Source organism: Homalodisca vitripennis, chromosome 1, assembly GCF_021130785.1.
Source record: "Homalodisca vitripennis isolate AUS2020 chromosome 1, UT_GWSS_2.1, whole genome shotgun sequence".
Classification (NCBI taxonomy): Eukaryota; Metazoa; Arthropoda; class Insecta; order Hemiptera; family Cicadellidae; genus Homalodisca; species Homalodisca vitripennis.
Window position 1 is genome coordinate 76,448,275 of NC_060207.1, and position 16,765 is coordinate 76,465,039.

At 34.1% G+C, this 16,765-nt stretch overlaps 1 protein-coding gene across 1 annotated transcript in view; it reads right to left on the reverse strand.

Annotated features, from left to right (window-relative positions):
• LOC124365015 (ER degradation-enhancing alpha-mannosidase-like protein 3) overlaps positions 1–16,765 on the reverse strand; it is a 92,061-nt gene that overhangs the window by 60,096 nt on the left and 15,200 nt on the right. Inside the window, exons 4-8 of the mRNA XM_046820899.1 lie at positions 15,262–15,362; positions 13,776–13,928; positions 13,542–13,695; positions 4,259–4,387; positions 2,991–3,194 (exon numbers count right to left, since the gene is read on the reverse strand). Coding sequence (XP_046676855.1) covers positions 2,991–3,194; positions 4,259–4,387; positions 13,542–13,695; positions 13,776–13,928; positions 15,262–15,362 — 741 coding nt within the window. The remainder of the gene's footprint in view (positions 1–2,990; positions 3,195–4,258; positions 4,388–13,541; positions 13,696–13,775; positions 13,929–15,261; positions 15,363–16,765) is intronic.

Consider the following 16,765-nt stretch of genomic DNA (forward strand, 5'->3'; position numbering starts at 1 on the left):
CAATCAGTAATTTGCATACTGCCAATCAGCTGTTGTCCGCGAATTGATTTATTTGGATTAGAGATTCAGCTTCCACATATCACTAGTTTCAATATAGTGAAATCATGATTTTCCAAGTGTATTATAAGCACTTCTGTTGGTATCAGAATCGAGTGAAAGGAGCTGTGGTATTGAGTTTCGGAATCGATCCATCCCTAGTAAAATTTCCAGGGACATTATGAAAATTCATGCATAATCCACGCTTTCACAAATTCTCATTGTTATGGCAGTGCTGATTTCAGTCCCGCAAAAGTATTGTGGCTCCTAATATATTCCACCACCGGCCAATACATGAAGAGTGCATCAGAGAGTTATCTGCTACATAAGTTACTGAAGTGCAGTTAATTCACGATCTGTTGAATAAGTAGACACCAGTATATAACAGTACCTTTCATAGTTGCCCCCAGAATACGAGCACAATTAACATTACCAATTACTGGCTCTTAAATATCTTGTTTGCCTTTAAAATAATGCAAGAATAGAATCATTCCAATACGACAACACAACTATAAAGTAAATAAACACACAAAAGGCTCACTGTGGTTCAAGTTAAAACATATTTGTTAGATTATAATCATGGACTACAAAACAAAATGACACAAGGTTTATCATACATGTTGGACTATTTGGTTTGAAGTACAAATTGTCTGACCAATCGTCACATATGGAAGGAAGTCATTCAGACGAATAGTTGATTGGAGATCTGATGGGATATTCACCAACTGTTGTCCAAACAATTCCACTCTGACAACAAAATCTGACATGCGTGGTAGATTCGGTCACCAGGTTGTCTGGAAACTGGTGACAATGTTAAGCTGCGTTTACACTGGCAAGTAAAGTTGAAATAGCATTTGCAAAACTACTGTCACATAATGTGAAAATTATAAGCAATTTTTCCACAAGAACTGTCGCAAGTACTTACTACAGCTGTTGGTTGTAGCAGGAGTCAATACAAAGTCTGTTCACTCATGGCAATGTTTATAATTCAAACTTTACTGGCAGACACTGCTTTCCTTCCAGTTCTTGCAACAACTGTGTAACACTGGTTGCAACAGAGTTCATGAGAGTTCTTGCGCCCATTTACACCCAGTGATTCTTACTGTCCAGACACAAAACTTGTGCAACTTTTTGCTAGTGTAAACGCAGCTGAGGACTTGGACATCATCGTTATATCGAAACATAACTTTCTTTGTATCAACCTATGTATTCTGATGACTTATCGAAACGTGTATGTAAGGAGCAATTGTTCTTAGACCAAGCCAAGGCCTCGGATGTGATATGAGTGGTAAGTGATGGGTGGTGAGTGTTAAGAGCGGAGACTTCAAGTTTAATGTTTGTATGTACACATGGAGAGCAATCGACACTGGCCACAACAGAAGTTAGTGGCAGGGTGGTATCATGGTGCCGCTGATCCACCACCGACTCTAGACATTAAAATTTATGTCCTGTCGCTCAGCCCACTGCTCATTCTGTCATGCTGTGCATCATGTCCGATCCAAAGGCTCCCTCCCTTCTCGGCTTTACTTGCTGTCACAAACCATCTATTTTCTTCTCTAAAAGGTGTCTTATCATGTCTGGTAAAATTCCAACTAACATTCTGGTATACACAAAATCCAGGTTGCATCTCTTATCAAACTGTCAAACAGATAATAATATTCACAGAACCGAACTCTATTGTTCGGTTAAGATAAACACCCTGTTTATAGGGTAAACCATGTACATTTTAGACACGTGCAATCTACCTAATTTTTTTTTAATGCTATTTTCACTCAAAAATAAGAGTTGGATAACTTTGTCCGGAGACCTCATTTCTATGGCTGAATAAAACCTACACAAAATTGCCACTTTACCTTAACGTGTACCACTCGTATAGTGGCGGTGGCTTGAGACGATCGATCGGCCAACTTTAATAGTCAAATCAATTCTTGTGTTACAGGGAATGAACTAGTAGCACTAACCAAGATAAACTACACTATACTAGTGGAGGCAACCTTGGATAAACCAATGTCAGATGGGGCTCTTAAACATACAAGTCAATCTTCACTCACAGTTTCACGAACCACGTCATGTTAAATACGATGTTTCGAGATTAATCAAGTCCTGATTCAAGGAGTTGTCAAATTATTTCAGTTTTCAGAAATAGAAAAATTGTTTTTGAGATTTTCTGGTTCTACAGTAAGAGTTCCAGCTTATTCCCGGTTATTTTTCCAATGCGTTAAATTCCTGGCTTATTTCCGGTTTTGCGGTCGGGTGGCCAACTTGTAATAGTAATCAAATTCACCACAAATTCACAACAGGTGCATAAATGCAATTTGATCTTTGTTTGCATTGAAATATATTTGTTAACAAACCTAAAAAACTATGGTAATTAGGCTGGCAAGGATGTAGTGTAATATTCCTTGTGTACATTAGCAGAGATTTGGGTAGCAGATTCCGTTAAAACTAAAAATTAATTCAAATTAAAAAACACCTGTAACCTTTTTATGCATATGTTTCATCTTGTAAATATTTTCATATATTTTTGAAAAGGTAAAATTATGGTTTTAATGAAGGCAATTCCTTTCTTAACATTTTGTTACTAAAAACATTGAATATTTACTGAGCTTTAATTTTTTTAAGCTAAGGGCCTTTTTGGAGTATAGTTCTTTACTTTACTCTTTAAGAAAAACACTTACTATTAGAGATATGCAGTTTTTGAACACATCCCCAAAAAGATTGTGTGCAATTTTAGAACATTTTTTGGTTCTGGTCCCAAAAGGTTTAAATTCATCTGAACTTGAATTATGAGGTACATTGAATTGGCAAATGTGCAAGCCCAAATAAGTAGTCTCAAGAAATATATACGCACTGTTAGTCATTATGGCTTCAAAACAAACGAGTTATTGTTATTAAACCCTGTTTAAGAGTGTTATTACAGTCAACTACAACACAAAAAGGAAATGTATATCCACCTTATTGAATCTGCTGAGATACCGATCCTCCCCAAGCAAGATGTAGGCCTTAAGGCAGTACTCATAGTAGGAGTCAATGCCTGCACCAACCCCTGAATCTCGACGCACCCAGGTTCCGGACTGCACATTGAGGACGGTTCCCATCAGGTCAGAACTGCGGTGTCTCAGCTTCCACAGCTCGTCCATGGCTCTGTGTGCCTTCTCCTGCCATGTACACATGTCAACATCAGTTATCTATGGCTTCCAACTCTTGCTACCTAACATCCTTGAGAGCAATATGTTATAACTTTTACAAAGTGTTGTACAGGTAAAAAACAAGACTTTTCAATAAAATATACTATTTAATAAATCACCCTTTCAAAAACATTTGAATAGTTAAAATACTTTTCAATAGTAGTTATGCTATTACATTATATGGTACCTGATCAGTGTTTTTACATATCTCTAAGTTAAGCTCCAATTAACGCTGTAATCAGTAAAAAACACAATTTCCTTGCTTCTTTATGTACTAATTTTTACTTCTGACAAAAAGGTGAGCAACCTCTCATTGCACTTAGTCCTAAAAGGACCTTTTCGCATACTTTCGCATAGAAAGGATATTCAGGATGGGTAAAGTTGGTGGTAGTCGTTTTATCAAAGATTGATGATAAAGTCACTTAAAATGTTTTATACATCTTAAAATAAAGAATGAATAAAATCCATTATATCTCTTGTTTACTTCTCACAAATTTCCAATGTAAACTTGGCTGTTTAATAAATTAATTAACAAATCTTCTTATCTGAAACATTTTGGCACAAAAAAGAATAATATTCTTTAAATTTCGAGACAGCAGACAAAAATATCTGGAAGTCTGTGTCTTATTGGTTTTAAATCCCTTGTCAGAGTTAATTTGAACAAAAAATTCATATTATTCTTCATGTAAAATTTACAATATTACATTAATCTAACATAGAATCAAGTGGTCTTGTACAACACCATTTAAGAAAATTAACTTTCTTGAGCGAACAAGAGTATAAGATTAGTTGTTAGGCTTACTCGGCCAATGATATGACTATCTTTTATGATTTCCAATTCACACTGCATTGAAACATTGTCAACACAGTTAAAATCTTGAAACATGTTGGCCTAGCTGTAGATACCTGTCTTCAAATAATAGAAGATGACTTTTCACAGTGAGGGCTAAATATTCTAAGATTTCAATTGTGTTAATGTTTCAATACAGCATGAACCAGAAAACTTAGGAGCTAATTAAGTCAAACAAGTATACCTCAAAGATATGTTCGCCAGTGAGCCTCGAGAGAGCAGCCATCTCCAATACCATAGTGCCAGCACATGCTGTGCAAGTCTCTTGGGACCACTCTAGCTTCTGACTCTTCAGTCCATACCGTAAGTTCACCTGATCCAACATTACAATAGTTTAACTGAATCATAATTAGAATACAATTGTACAATTATGTGTCAATTATTGTATCATGTGTTAAGAAAAATAGAAGTCTTAAATACTAATTATATAATGTGTCTTCCAAGTCATAACCACTTCCTAATTGGAGTGAATTCTTGAACATATTACACATGTATCAACGAGTAATAATGGACTCTCAAATTTTGTTCTTATGTAGTATGAATAGCTGTTTAAAATTCAATAGAAACAGCTGTTTAAAATTCAATACGATCAGCTCTTTGAAATGCAATAACAACGGTTGCTTGAAATTAAATACAAATAATTCTTTTTCACTATAATAGCTGTGTTTTATAAGTTGACTATGTTTTGTAATTTTGGAATATTTTTAATCTTCCCAATAAAGGTTTTTTGAAAAACCCAAAATATGTCCCCTTTAATGATGTTGAAAAAAAGTTATTTAAAGCATAACTGACTACACATACTCCAAATTTCAGAATGTGACATGAATGGGTTCTTATTTAAAAAAAATATTTCGGCTACTAGAGTATACACTGGTTTGGTCAGTACATTAAGTAAATTACTGTGTTCCACAATCAATTAGATGCTCTCTTGGCATAAGATGTTACAAAGAATAGCCACTTGCCTTCAACTCATTTTCTTCATACAAACAAAATTATACGGTGTGAGTTAAAAGTTTTTAATGGGTCAAGATGGAGGCAGCTATGGTGGGAAGGGTTGATTCAATCCGAATGTTCAGTTTAGCTCCAATTCACCTTCCTCTTACATGCAGAATCTGAAATCTGATGCTGTTGCAGACTTGACTCCTAAAATCTGGTCATGTTCGTCTGAAGGGATCCAGAAACAGTTGGCGACGAAGAACAAAAGAAGCTCAGAACCAAACACCCTGCATAGTTTCAACAACAGAGACATCCAGACTACAAATAGTAGTGCAATCTAGGTGAAGAGGTATTCTCATTGTCTCATCAGGTGCGAAATTGAGTGCACTACGATGATGATCTCAAAGCTCGGTGGAGCAACCGAGTCTTCTACACATAACGCAGCTATGGTGGGAAGGGTTGATTCAATGCGAATGTTGCATTTAGCTCCAGTTCACCTTCCTCTTACGTGCAGCATCTGAAATCTGATGCTGTTGCAGACTTTACCCCTGAAATCTGAAGTCATGTTTGTCTGAAGGGACAATTTGCACAATTGAGTGTATTACGATGACGATCCCAAACACAGTTACAGTAGGACTAGTAATTACAATTACATTTAGCAATAAAACAGCTAAAGCTTACTAATCTGTGTTTTTTATATCAGATGTTCAAACTGCTGTCCCAGGACAGTTTGATAATGGCCAAGCCTGTTGTAGAAACTTGAAATGGGAAGTTGGATGAATTCACACACGATTTTTTAAATTTCCGCTACTATTTTGTCCCAAGGTCATTAATGCAGTGGGGTTTCGTTATATAGATGTTGTTTTTAATGTGACCCCACACAAAGTAGTCAAGTGGAGATAGATCTGGTGGCCACTCGAACCTCCCTCCTCTGGCTATCCAGTGATTTGGAAAAAATATTGTTTAATTACTTGCAGACTACATCATAGTGTAGAGGTGCTCCATCCTGCTGGAACCAAACTTCATTACAATTGTTAGTTGCTACTTGGATAGCTGGATAAACCTGATTTTGTAATATTTCTTGGTATACCCCAGTATTAAGGCTTCTATCAGTAAAACGGCCCAACAAACTGATCCCTCACAATGCCAAGCCAAACCTCTCATTTTTCAGCGTTCTGTGTATGTTGCTCTTTCATCCAATGAGGGTTAACATCAGCCAAATAACGAGCAATGTGTCTGTTAACATTACCGTTTAACATGAAAGTTGCTTCATCTAAAAAAGCAATGTTGTTTAATCTAAATTGTATTATTATCAATATTCCGCATCATTATTTCACAAAATTATACTCAAGATCAAAGTCGTCCTCAATTAGATCAAGAACTAAACAAATTTTGTATGCTTTATAACAACTGCCATGTTAAACTTTACAAACTGAAACATACCTAAAATTTGAAAAACATTTCTTGTTGAGGCAAGAGGATCTTCTACAACAAACTGTAAAAGTGACAATGCTTCGTTTCTGGTCGATTTTGGTTGTTCTAGTTTGGGGCAGTCTTTAAGGCTGCCTGTTTCCTGCAAACGTCGGACTGTTTTTTAACTCCTGATTTAGATACAGGGCTTTGACTGGGATAACTGTCATTAAATAAATTCGTTACTTCATCATAAGATCTCACCCGGTCTCTGTAGCCTTACATCATCAGGATCATAATACGCTCTTGTTCACTTAAACGCTCTACAACATAAAATATCACAAAAACACAGTCTTAAATTTATTAATTCCAACCAGAAACTGAACAAGATACTGGACTTCTTCAAAACTAATAAGATAAGGGAAGCCTGCCCTGCAGCAGTACTGTAAAAAAGGTTTTGAGTTTGTAATGAAAGTGGTTGTCTATAGAAGTTATTTACCTTTTAAATGTGGATTTTCATCTTTGCCTGAAGTAATGTTTAATTAATTTAAATGAGCTGCCATTTTGTACTGGGTTGAGATAGAAAGCTCTAGTTTCCACTGTTGTTCTTCTTTTATCAAAACCTTTCAAATGAGGTGTCACTTAATGGGCCTTTATTATATTTTAAGATTTTGAGCCAACCCCCTTCCCTCCCCCAAATCCCATTTTGGGGAAATGAGCAAAGTTATAACAGTGACTAAAAAGTTCACTTCCATTTCCTAGAAAGATGTCCCGAGTTCCACCCTCTATCTTTATCCATCAAAAACTAAACAGAGTGTATCCATACTTTTAACTCACACTGTATAATATTTTTATTCTTGTACTGAGTGGTGCTACCACAGAGAAGGAGATGATCATTTAAGACGACAAGGTACAATCTGCTTTAAAATTTCTTAAGTTTTTGCTGAAAAATATAAAAAGGATCTGTGTTGTGTTCCAAACAATCTAATATGAAAACAGACTGAAGGTGTTTAAATTTTCCCTTCAATCTGTAATGATAATAAAGGAATGTAGGGTAACTTGGCTGGATGTTCAGTGAAATGATTGATTGTTCCATTGATTATTTTAAGCATAAAAATGCTATACTATCTAACTTAACTTGGCTGGATTAAATTGATTATTTTAAGCATATGCTATACTATCTAACTTAATGATTTTATAGCATAATGAACCAAAAAAGCATCAAATGAACGAAACTCTTAAGAGTTTGAGTTTTGCCACAAGTCAGGTAGGCTACATGATGGTGTCCTTAGACACAGTGAAAGTGTCAAGAAATAATTTTTTAATATCAGTTCTTTAAATAACATCATTTATTGATGAGCTACACACTAACAGTATGTGTCTTGTTGAATGATAAATTAACGGCTTCTATTAACCCTTCAATGTGGGGATTTCCTGGAGCCCACCAACTGCCTGCTGCGGTAGTTTTATGTGCTAATGATCATAGATTACTATATTTTAGTTATAATTACATTATGTACCTCTTGTAATTATTGTAACAAATTTTATTTTTTTAATTTATCTTACATCTAATAAAAACAGTTGTTTAGGTTACAATATTAATTAATTCAATAAGACCGTTGATTAGTTCTAGCCTTACATAAATAGTTAGGTTATATATTTAGGAAATATTTTAGAAAAAATTAGGTCCTGGTTGCCCAGTAAAAACTTCTCTTTCAGGAATGTAACCCTCCATGGTTTCCCAAATCATTGAGGGACCTTTTTTTTATTTCTTAGGCCTAGGAGGCAAGATTTCATTTTCTGGTGTACTTTCCCCAACCAGCAACATTTGATCATTCATTTAAATTATCTGCAATACAATCTAACTGTGTATAATCCAAATATTCCACACCAGGGCTAAAGTCTATCTCACTGCCACAGTCTGACAATTGGTCATTTAGCCAGTCGGCTATTTGGTCACTGCCATTTGACATTGTCATATCTTTACGTTTTATAAACAATAAAGAAATGTCTAAAAGTTAGAAATTATAAAAAACACTTACCCTAAATTGTTCAAATTATCCATAAAAACAACTAACTTTCACAGATAGGTTTTAGGCCTACATCACTCACAAACACACATTCACTAAATTACTACCATTGGTACTTTGGGATTATACCGACCACACCCAGACATGAATCGTTATTTAACATTTTGCTTCTACTGATTACTAGATTAGCGTAGAAGACTATTTCGTCAGTATAAAACAGGAATTGTCTTATCGCAAACCCCTCCCCATCCTCAGACAGAGGTCAAAGTCGAGCGTTCTAGTAGATAAACGTGATTGCAGAGCCTCGCCGCCCGTTCAGCTGGTGCATCGCTTTGTTGTACTTTCGTGTGTTTTACCTCTACATTTCTCCAAACACAAAAATTTTAACAAAAACAAACATTTACCAAACTAAACTCTTTATTAAAAAAACACTCAAAACTTGTTTTTATTCTTGATCACATTCCGCCACCCAAAATGCGAGTGCCTCCGGCCATCAGCGCGGGCTTCGACAGCACCTTCGGTGCTGCCCCGCGCTGATGTCGACGAAAGAAAAACATCCCTCGAGATAGTACCTATCAGTAAAATATCAAATTCTAGAGGGGCTAATCAGAAATATAAATTGAATTGTAATGGAAAGGCAATTATGTACCGTGCAAATCACGTGATGCCGCGCGCGGTCTGCCGTAAATCAGGATTCTCGATGAAAGATAAGATAACAGCGACAACAATAACGATCACAATATACCTGGAAATGCTTGTAAGTTTGTAATTTTGTAATTGAAGAGTTGTTTTTTTTCGTTCTATCATGTTTGTTTCTATAAATTTCTATTTTTGTGTTCTTCATACTAGTGTGGTCGGTATAATCCCAAAGTACCCTACCATTATTATTTGCACTTACTGAAGAATGTAATAGTATTATTTAGGCTCAAAATAATAACCAATACGTCTAGTACCAACTATAAACTTAATATAAAACAATTAATATTATACAAGATTTAATAAAAGACAGTGTAAACACAAGCCGGTCAGCAATAAACAACAACAGACACGATGTATTGGAATATCGCAAGACAGCTGACTGAGTCATCTGTTTGGTTTAGGTTTATAAGAGCTGGAATAAAAAAAAAATATTCTGTGAATATGAAAATCAAGTATGCAATGTCCTCTTTCTAACGATATAAAACATCGCTTTGAAGTAGTTCAAACTGTCGCTGCTAGATTGCTTAGGCGTACGGTCTGCACGAAAACGTGGCGTTCACGTGAAACCAGTGCAACGGGCTTCGTTAGTCAGCCGTGAATGTCACGTGGAACCACGTTGAAGGGTTAATTGAGAATGCTGGTGTGGAATATTTACCTTTTCTAAGGCTTGGAAATTAAGATAAGTCATTATTAAAATATAAAAGACTTCACAGTAATTTACATTCCAGATGAGTGACTTAAGACTTAACCCTTTGCACTCGAGAGTAAAATTTTTGTTTTATTTCTCATAAAATTCTATATTGTAAAAAAATATATATTTGTAATTACCTTATTTTTAATAAATTATTTCACTGATAAAAAAAAATTTTTTGCAAAAATTTTTACAAAAGTTAACTTTTAGCTGTTATAACTGAAAAAAAATTGCATTGACATTATATAAACTATTATTATTTCTAGGTTCCTTACATCATTTTAAACATGCACACAAAATTTCATAAACTTACCTCTATAAACAAAAATTTTGTAGGCAGTTTTGTAATTTCCGACAATTTCCCCAAATAGTGAGTTATTTGTCAAATTATTGAATATTTACTTTTTTATACCTTTTTATGCCCGTAATACCGGTACTTTGGGATTATACCGACCACACCAGTATGAACACAAAAGTATAAATTTATAAAAACAAACATGATAGAACGAAAAAACAACTCTTTAATTACAAAATTACAAACTTACAACGATTATCAATGGGGTCAGATTCGTTAATATGCCCCCAACGCATAAACCTTTTTCAATGAACTTAGAACGCTATAAAACGATGTAGTTGAGTAACAGAACTTAACATTCCATCAATCAACAAGCATTTCCAGGTATTGTTGTCGCTGTTATCTTATCTTTCTCGAGAATCCCGATTACGGCAGGCCGCGCGGCATCACATGATTATGTTAAGTTTTTTGCACGGTACTTAATTGCCTTTCCATTACAATTCAATTTATATTTCTGATCAGCCCCTCTAGAATTTGATATTTTACTGATAGGTACTATCTCGAGGGATGTTTTTCTTTCGTTGACATCAGCGCGGGCTTCGGCAGCACTGAGAGGCCGGAGGCACTCGCATTTTGGGTGGCGGAGTGTGATCAAGAATAAAAACAAGTTTTGTGTGTTTTTTCAATAAAGAGTTTAGTTTTTGTTTGGTAATGTTTGTTTTTGTTGAATTTTTGTGTGTGGAGAAATGTAGGGGTAAAACACAGAAGGACAACAAAGCGACGCACAAGCTGAACGGCGGCGAGACTCTGCAATCACGTTATCTACTAGACCGCTCGACTTTGACCTCTGTCTGAGGATGGGGAGGGTTTGCGATAAGACAATTCCTGTTTTATATTGACGAAATATTGCGATAAGACAATTCCTAGTCTAGTAATCAGTAAAAGCAAAACGTCAAATAACGACTCATGTCTGGGTGTGGTCGGTATAATCCCAAAGTACCATAAATACCTCCCTCACTTTCACTTTTGACATCGTCAGATGATTCCGAATCTGATATGTTACTGACAAAAATATCACTTAGATTGTCAACATAACCTTATTGACTGAAATAACTTATCAGACTAAACAAAACAATGAAGAGATCAGCTGTTGAAGTTGGGATCAAATCAGCTGACGAACAAAGGTGAAGTTGACAAACCTCTACAACACAAAGTAAAACTGCAAAATCACCGCCATAGAGTATAAAGGTTTACTACGTTTTTACATCCAACAACTATCCAGCTTGCATATATCGCAAATTTACCGCATTTGGATATTTTAAAGGATTTACCAAACGTCCGACATTTCGGACGCCCGAGGTTTTGGCCTAAACAGCAAACGTCCGAAATGTCGGACGTCCGAGGTTTGGGCCAAAACAACGATGTCCGATATTTCGGACGTCGGAGTGCAAAGGGTTAAATACAAAATTTTATTAAACGTGACATAAAAAACGTCTAGACTACTTAACCCTGGAACTGGCCATCATTTTTCCCAAAATGGCAGGCACTTTTTGGTGATTTTGTAAGGGTTTTGTATTTTAATCACTGCTCATCTATTTTTTAAGATACAAACATTTTAAAAACATCAATGTCTTTAGAAATAAATGCAGTTTCCCAAAAAAATATTAAAGATTGAATCATTTAATATATTTTTATTTTTTTACAGATTAACGTAAAAATATTAGTAAAGAATAAATTTTTCTCTCAAAATGTATAGCACCCTCTCAGGTAATATGAAAGTTTTTAGAATAATTCTAAAATATACAAAAGTTTGCTTATATATCTCAATTACAAATTACAAAAAAAAATATTTAGGTAAAAGAAGTTTATTGGTACTTTTGGATAATATATCTATAAAAACTACAAAATCTGAAAAAAGTTTGTATAGCACTATTATGTATACCATTGTGACATTTTGGAATCTATAGGATGAACAAATATTTTTTTCTAAGAGATATAATGTAGAAGAGAAAAAATATGATATTTATAGAAGTTTACATTGTATAAGATATTTTTATATGGCAACAAAATTTTTTTTTCTATTATTACAAAAGTTAAAATTGTTGAAATAAATGCCTAACTTTTTTTAGCTAACAATTTTCTTTTCATCCAAATATTATTTATAAAGATAGAACGTTTATTGAAGTTTACAAAAATGTACAACAATGTATTTTTATCTCTATTATTTTTTTGTTAAAAAAATAAAACAAGCGATGGTTATAGAAATAAAACGCTAATACCTTCAGAAAAAGTAAAAAAAAATTACTTTTATAATACCTTTGCATAAATTCAAATCAAATTTTATTTTAATTAAAATTAAATTGTCTACAAAATAATAAAACACTGAAACCTATGTGAACATAGGCATATTTTCAGTTTCACAAAAATCCAACCTATTCGCTAAAACTTAACCTAACCTCTACATTTTTCACTTCACTAATTAAAAAAAGACAATAAACAAACTTTTATTTATACTTACTAAATAACGAAAAGTCTAAAATATCCAAATAAATAGCAAGCAATACACTAATACCGGCAATGACGTAATAACAACAAAGAAATCAACACGGCAACCATGCGATGCGTTATTCTTCTCTACTGGCTGAGTCGGTGATTGCGCAACAGAACAAAAATAAAATACTAGTTCATAGTCTTCGTTGTCTATTATACTGTTGCTTAGAGCAATTCTTCTTCTTTGTTTTGATATGATTTTCACTATTTCCAGACAACGATAAAGTAACAAAAATAACAAAATTTAATTAAGCTATTTTCGACGCATTAGGCATTTTGGGATTTTACAAAACACGATTCAAACGCTTATTTTATAAACATTTATTTTTCTACTGGCTATTGAAAAGATGTTTCTGAAAGCCAAGAATACACTGTTTTCAATGACAACACTTACGATCGTGTAGAACGTAAACTCACGATAGGGAATTTTTACAAACATAAGGGTAATTTTAGCGTGTTCGGAAATTACGCAAACAAATGGCAATCAAAAATGTGACCATCCAAGTTTAGAATTTTATAATGAAAGATTTAACTTAACTATAGAGCGTTTTATGATATAAATATGAAACCTTGAATCTTTATCTTTAGATTTACGTATGTTTCACTACAAACAAAGTAAAAATAGACTTGCTGTGAGAGATCATATTACGACATAGTTAATGCGTCGAAAATAGCTTAGTGCCATTTTGTAACTGTAGTTAATGCGTCGATAATCGCTTAAAGCCAGTTGCAGGGTTAAGAAAGGCTATAAATAAGTTTATATTATTTTTGTGAATTAGAGAAACAATTATGGAATAATGCATGCTGGTTAATTTACATACAAATTATAATCAATAGTAATTTCACATTCAGTTACCCTGGCATGTGGAATTCCTGTGGTAGTGTTGAAGGCAGGCAGCAGCCGATATCCGATATCCTTGGCAAGATGCAGTAGTTGGCCACGGTACCACCGCAACACTCCAGCACGCTCCTGGAAGTACTCAGCTAGAATATGACCGGACAGTAGACCCCTGCAGAACAACATTATCTTTAAGTCATTCCTCCAACGAACAAACATAAATCAAATAACACAGCAATTAGATAAACTCACCCGAGTACACGGATGTTGGTTTCGAAAACAGAGACGACAACATCAGAATCAAATGACACGTCTTGTGTAATTAACTTCGCTGCATGTTCAAACTCCGCCAAGTCACCCAACACGGCCAGCGTGTCCAGAGAATCGATCAGAGTCAATGAAAAACTGCAAGCACAGAGTTGTATCAAATTTTACATTGAAACTTGAGGTTTCCTTTATACAATCAACAACTAATTATCTGGAGTAATCAAAAAGACAATGATCCTGTACGATGTAAAACAAATTATGTAAAACACAAACAAACACATGACAAGCTACTGCTCAAAACCAATACTTTAGATTAAGAAATGACTAGTTATTTTGTTGAAATGTTATAAAGTTACTTTTAAAGACTTTCTTTTGAACTGTAATTTCCAAATTAAACAGGACTCATAAAAATCACAGCTTTCATTGCTATGAAAAAGTAGTAAATACACATTCTGTAGTAAATACTTCCTCTACTTCAGGTGTCAGATTCCAAAACATATTTATTTATTTTTCTCTTATACAAACAGTATTTCAGGGTATAAAGGTCGTAACATTACATTCATTAAGGTATCATTCTCTTTAAGATAGCTTTGGAGCCAGGTATGTACATATTTTTGGCAAACAACTTTTTAGCTATAAATTTTAACTTTGGCATATATTAACAAGCGGTGATTTGTTTACTTTACCACACCACATATTACATACTCAAACGTCAAAACGTCCTTTTATTGTAACACAAAAAACAACTAATCATAATTCTGTTATCCCTTCATATCATTCAAAACGTCAATATTGCACCTTAAGTACAAATAAGATATGTTGATATAAAAAAATGTGTTAAATAAAATAATATAGTTACATAGTCTGTTTTTCTGGTAATATAATATAAACATCATTATCACTAGTAAACATTTTTGTTTAATACACTAACTAATTTATCCTGCAAATTTAAACATCATCAAAATTATAAAATGAACTTGGAAAAAAAGGAACTGAAATAAATTACTTGAATGGTAACACAAGAAACAATGAAATTTCTACTTGATTTGTTGTGAATAAAATCGATGATTGTCTTGTGCACTTTGAACAGACGTAATTTACCAAAACCAGAGATACAAAAATAATAGGAACATTCTTTACCCTTTCAGTATTTGTATAATTTTTCGAATATAAAATATTTTGCTAGTTTTTTAAATTTAATTATTAAAGCAATATAGACTAAAACATGCCTAGTCAATCATACACGATCTTGAATTGTACGACAAGGTAATTGGCCTATAACTTTTGTAATTTTGCAATCTGCAGCATCCAAAATGAATAAAAGTAATTATTATTATGTTTGGCCATTTAAATCTTTAGGATTATATACCTTAAGAATCTGGTTGTACTCAATTTTAGCCGCCTAGAGTTTTACTTTGATATGATTATAATTTCTCTAAAGAAATAGTTGAGATTATATTTCAGTACTCACTTGCCAAGTGTGTCATCTATATCACCTCGGCTCGCATGACTCCCTCGGTACCTGCCTGCACAACTGAGGGGCATCAGCTCATCTGCAGGATACGCATTTTCCTGAAACACATCATAGCATTGTGAGATAAAGAAACATCATTATATGACGGACTGTCCATAAAGTAACTTACATTTTGTGCTATTTGTAATCACACACAACTATTTTATTGATCGCACATTCATATCATAACTATTTATTATTATTATTATTATTATTATTATTATTATTATACCTCTTTATTTACTTTATGTATAATACTTTGTAAAGGTTAATGAGCCCTCAACTGGTTGGATGGTCTATGCAAAGGGTTCTGCTCATGAATGGGAAAGATGACGACTCTTTAAGTTTAAAACAATGTTTAGAATTATATAATATACAACAAATTAGTAATTTTTTCTTAGTCCGGAATGCTATGACAGTCTAAAAATATTTCATTATAACATCCGAAATTATTGTAAAAGTTTTAAGGAACTATTCGTTTATCTGAATGATATTCCACGCTTGGACATAGTGGTTCTGACTAAATGTTAGTTGAGAGAGGGTGAGGTTTTTGGAGGCATTTGACATTGAACAAGCAACATAACAGAAACGACCGTGTTATCATTTACTTCAATAAGCGTTTATCAGCTACTGCCTCACAAGTTAACACTTGGGAACGTCAGTATAATGCCCACCCGTAAAGGTTTACGAGTAAGTGCAAGTGAATGTAAACATTACCATCATCAGACATACATTTGTGACCAAAGCTGACAATCATTTATTAGGTCTAAAAAATAAGTATTTACCCCTAAAAATGCTGACATATAAAGTACACAATGTAAAGGAAACAGGATTTTTTTCCGGACATTTGCCATCGTTCAGTGAAACAAAAAACAGTAACACTACGTTTCGAGATCTGCAATCTGATCTCTTCTTCAGGTAAAGAACTAACCTAATACATATTACAAACTAGGTTAAAATAAACAAATCTTACTAAAGCGTTGTGGCACGCCTAAGTCAGGAATCACAACCTACATGTTGTTGTCAACTTCACTAACACTAAAGACATGCACTTAATACAAAACTATACAAAACACTAATCATTAAAACTAAACTACGGAATTACAGGTCACAATACGTCTTCACTCGTCTACTGACCACCTACGACTGACCAGAGGGACTAGCCAATGGCAATCGTGACGGCAGGCTAAAACAAGATGGCGGAAATACAAGGGAAGGGGAACAGGAATGGGCCCTTTCGTTATTATTGGTTCATGCGAGATGAACTTCTTAAAACCATATTGTGACTCCGCATTGGTTTATTACAAATATCCGATCCGTTTGATACTTTTGGTTTTCTCTTTAGTTCATTTTTTAGAATTGGCAACCAAAGCGGCCTAATCTCGACTGATGGTTGGACTGATTGGTTGGTCTGCCAATTTAATGTATGTTGCCTCAATTAATTTCCTTTTGAAGAAAATGT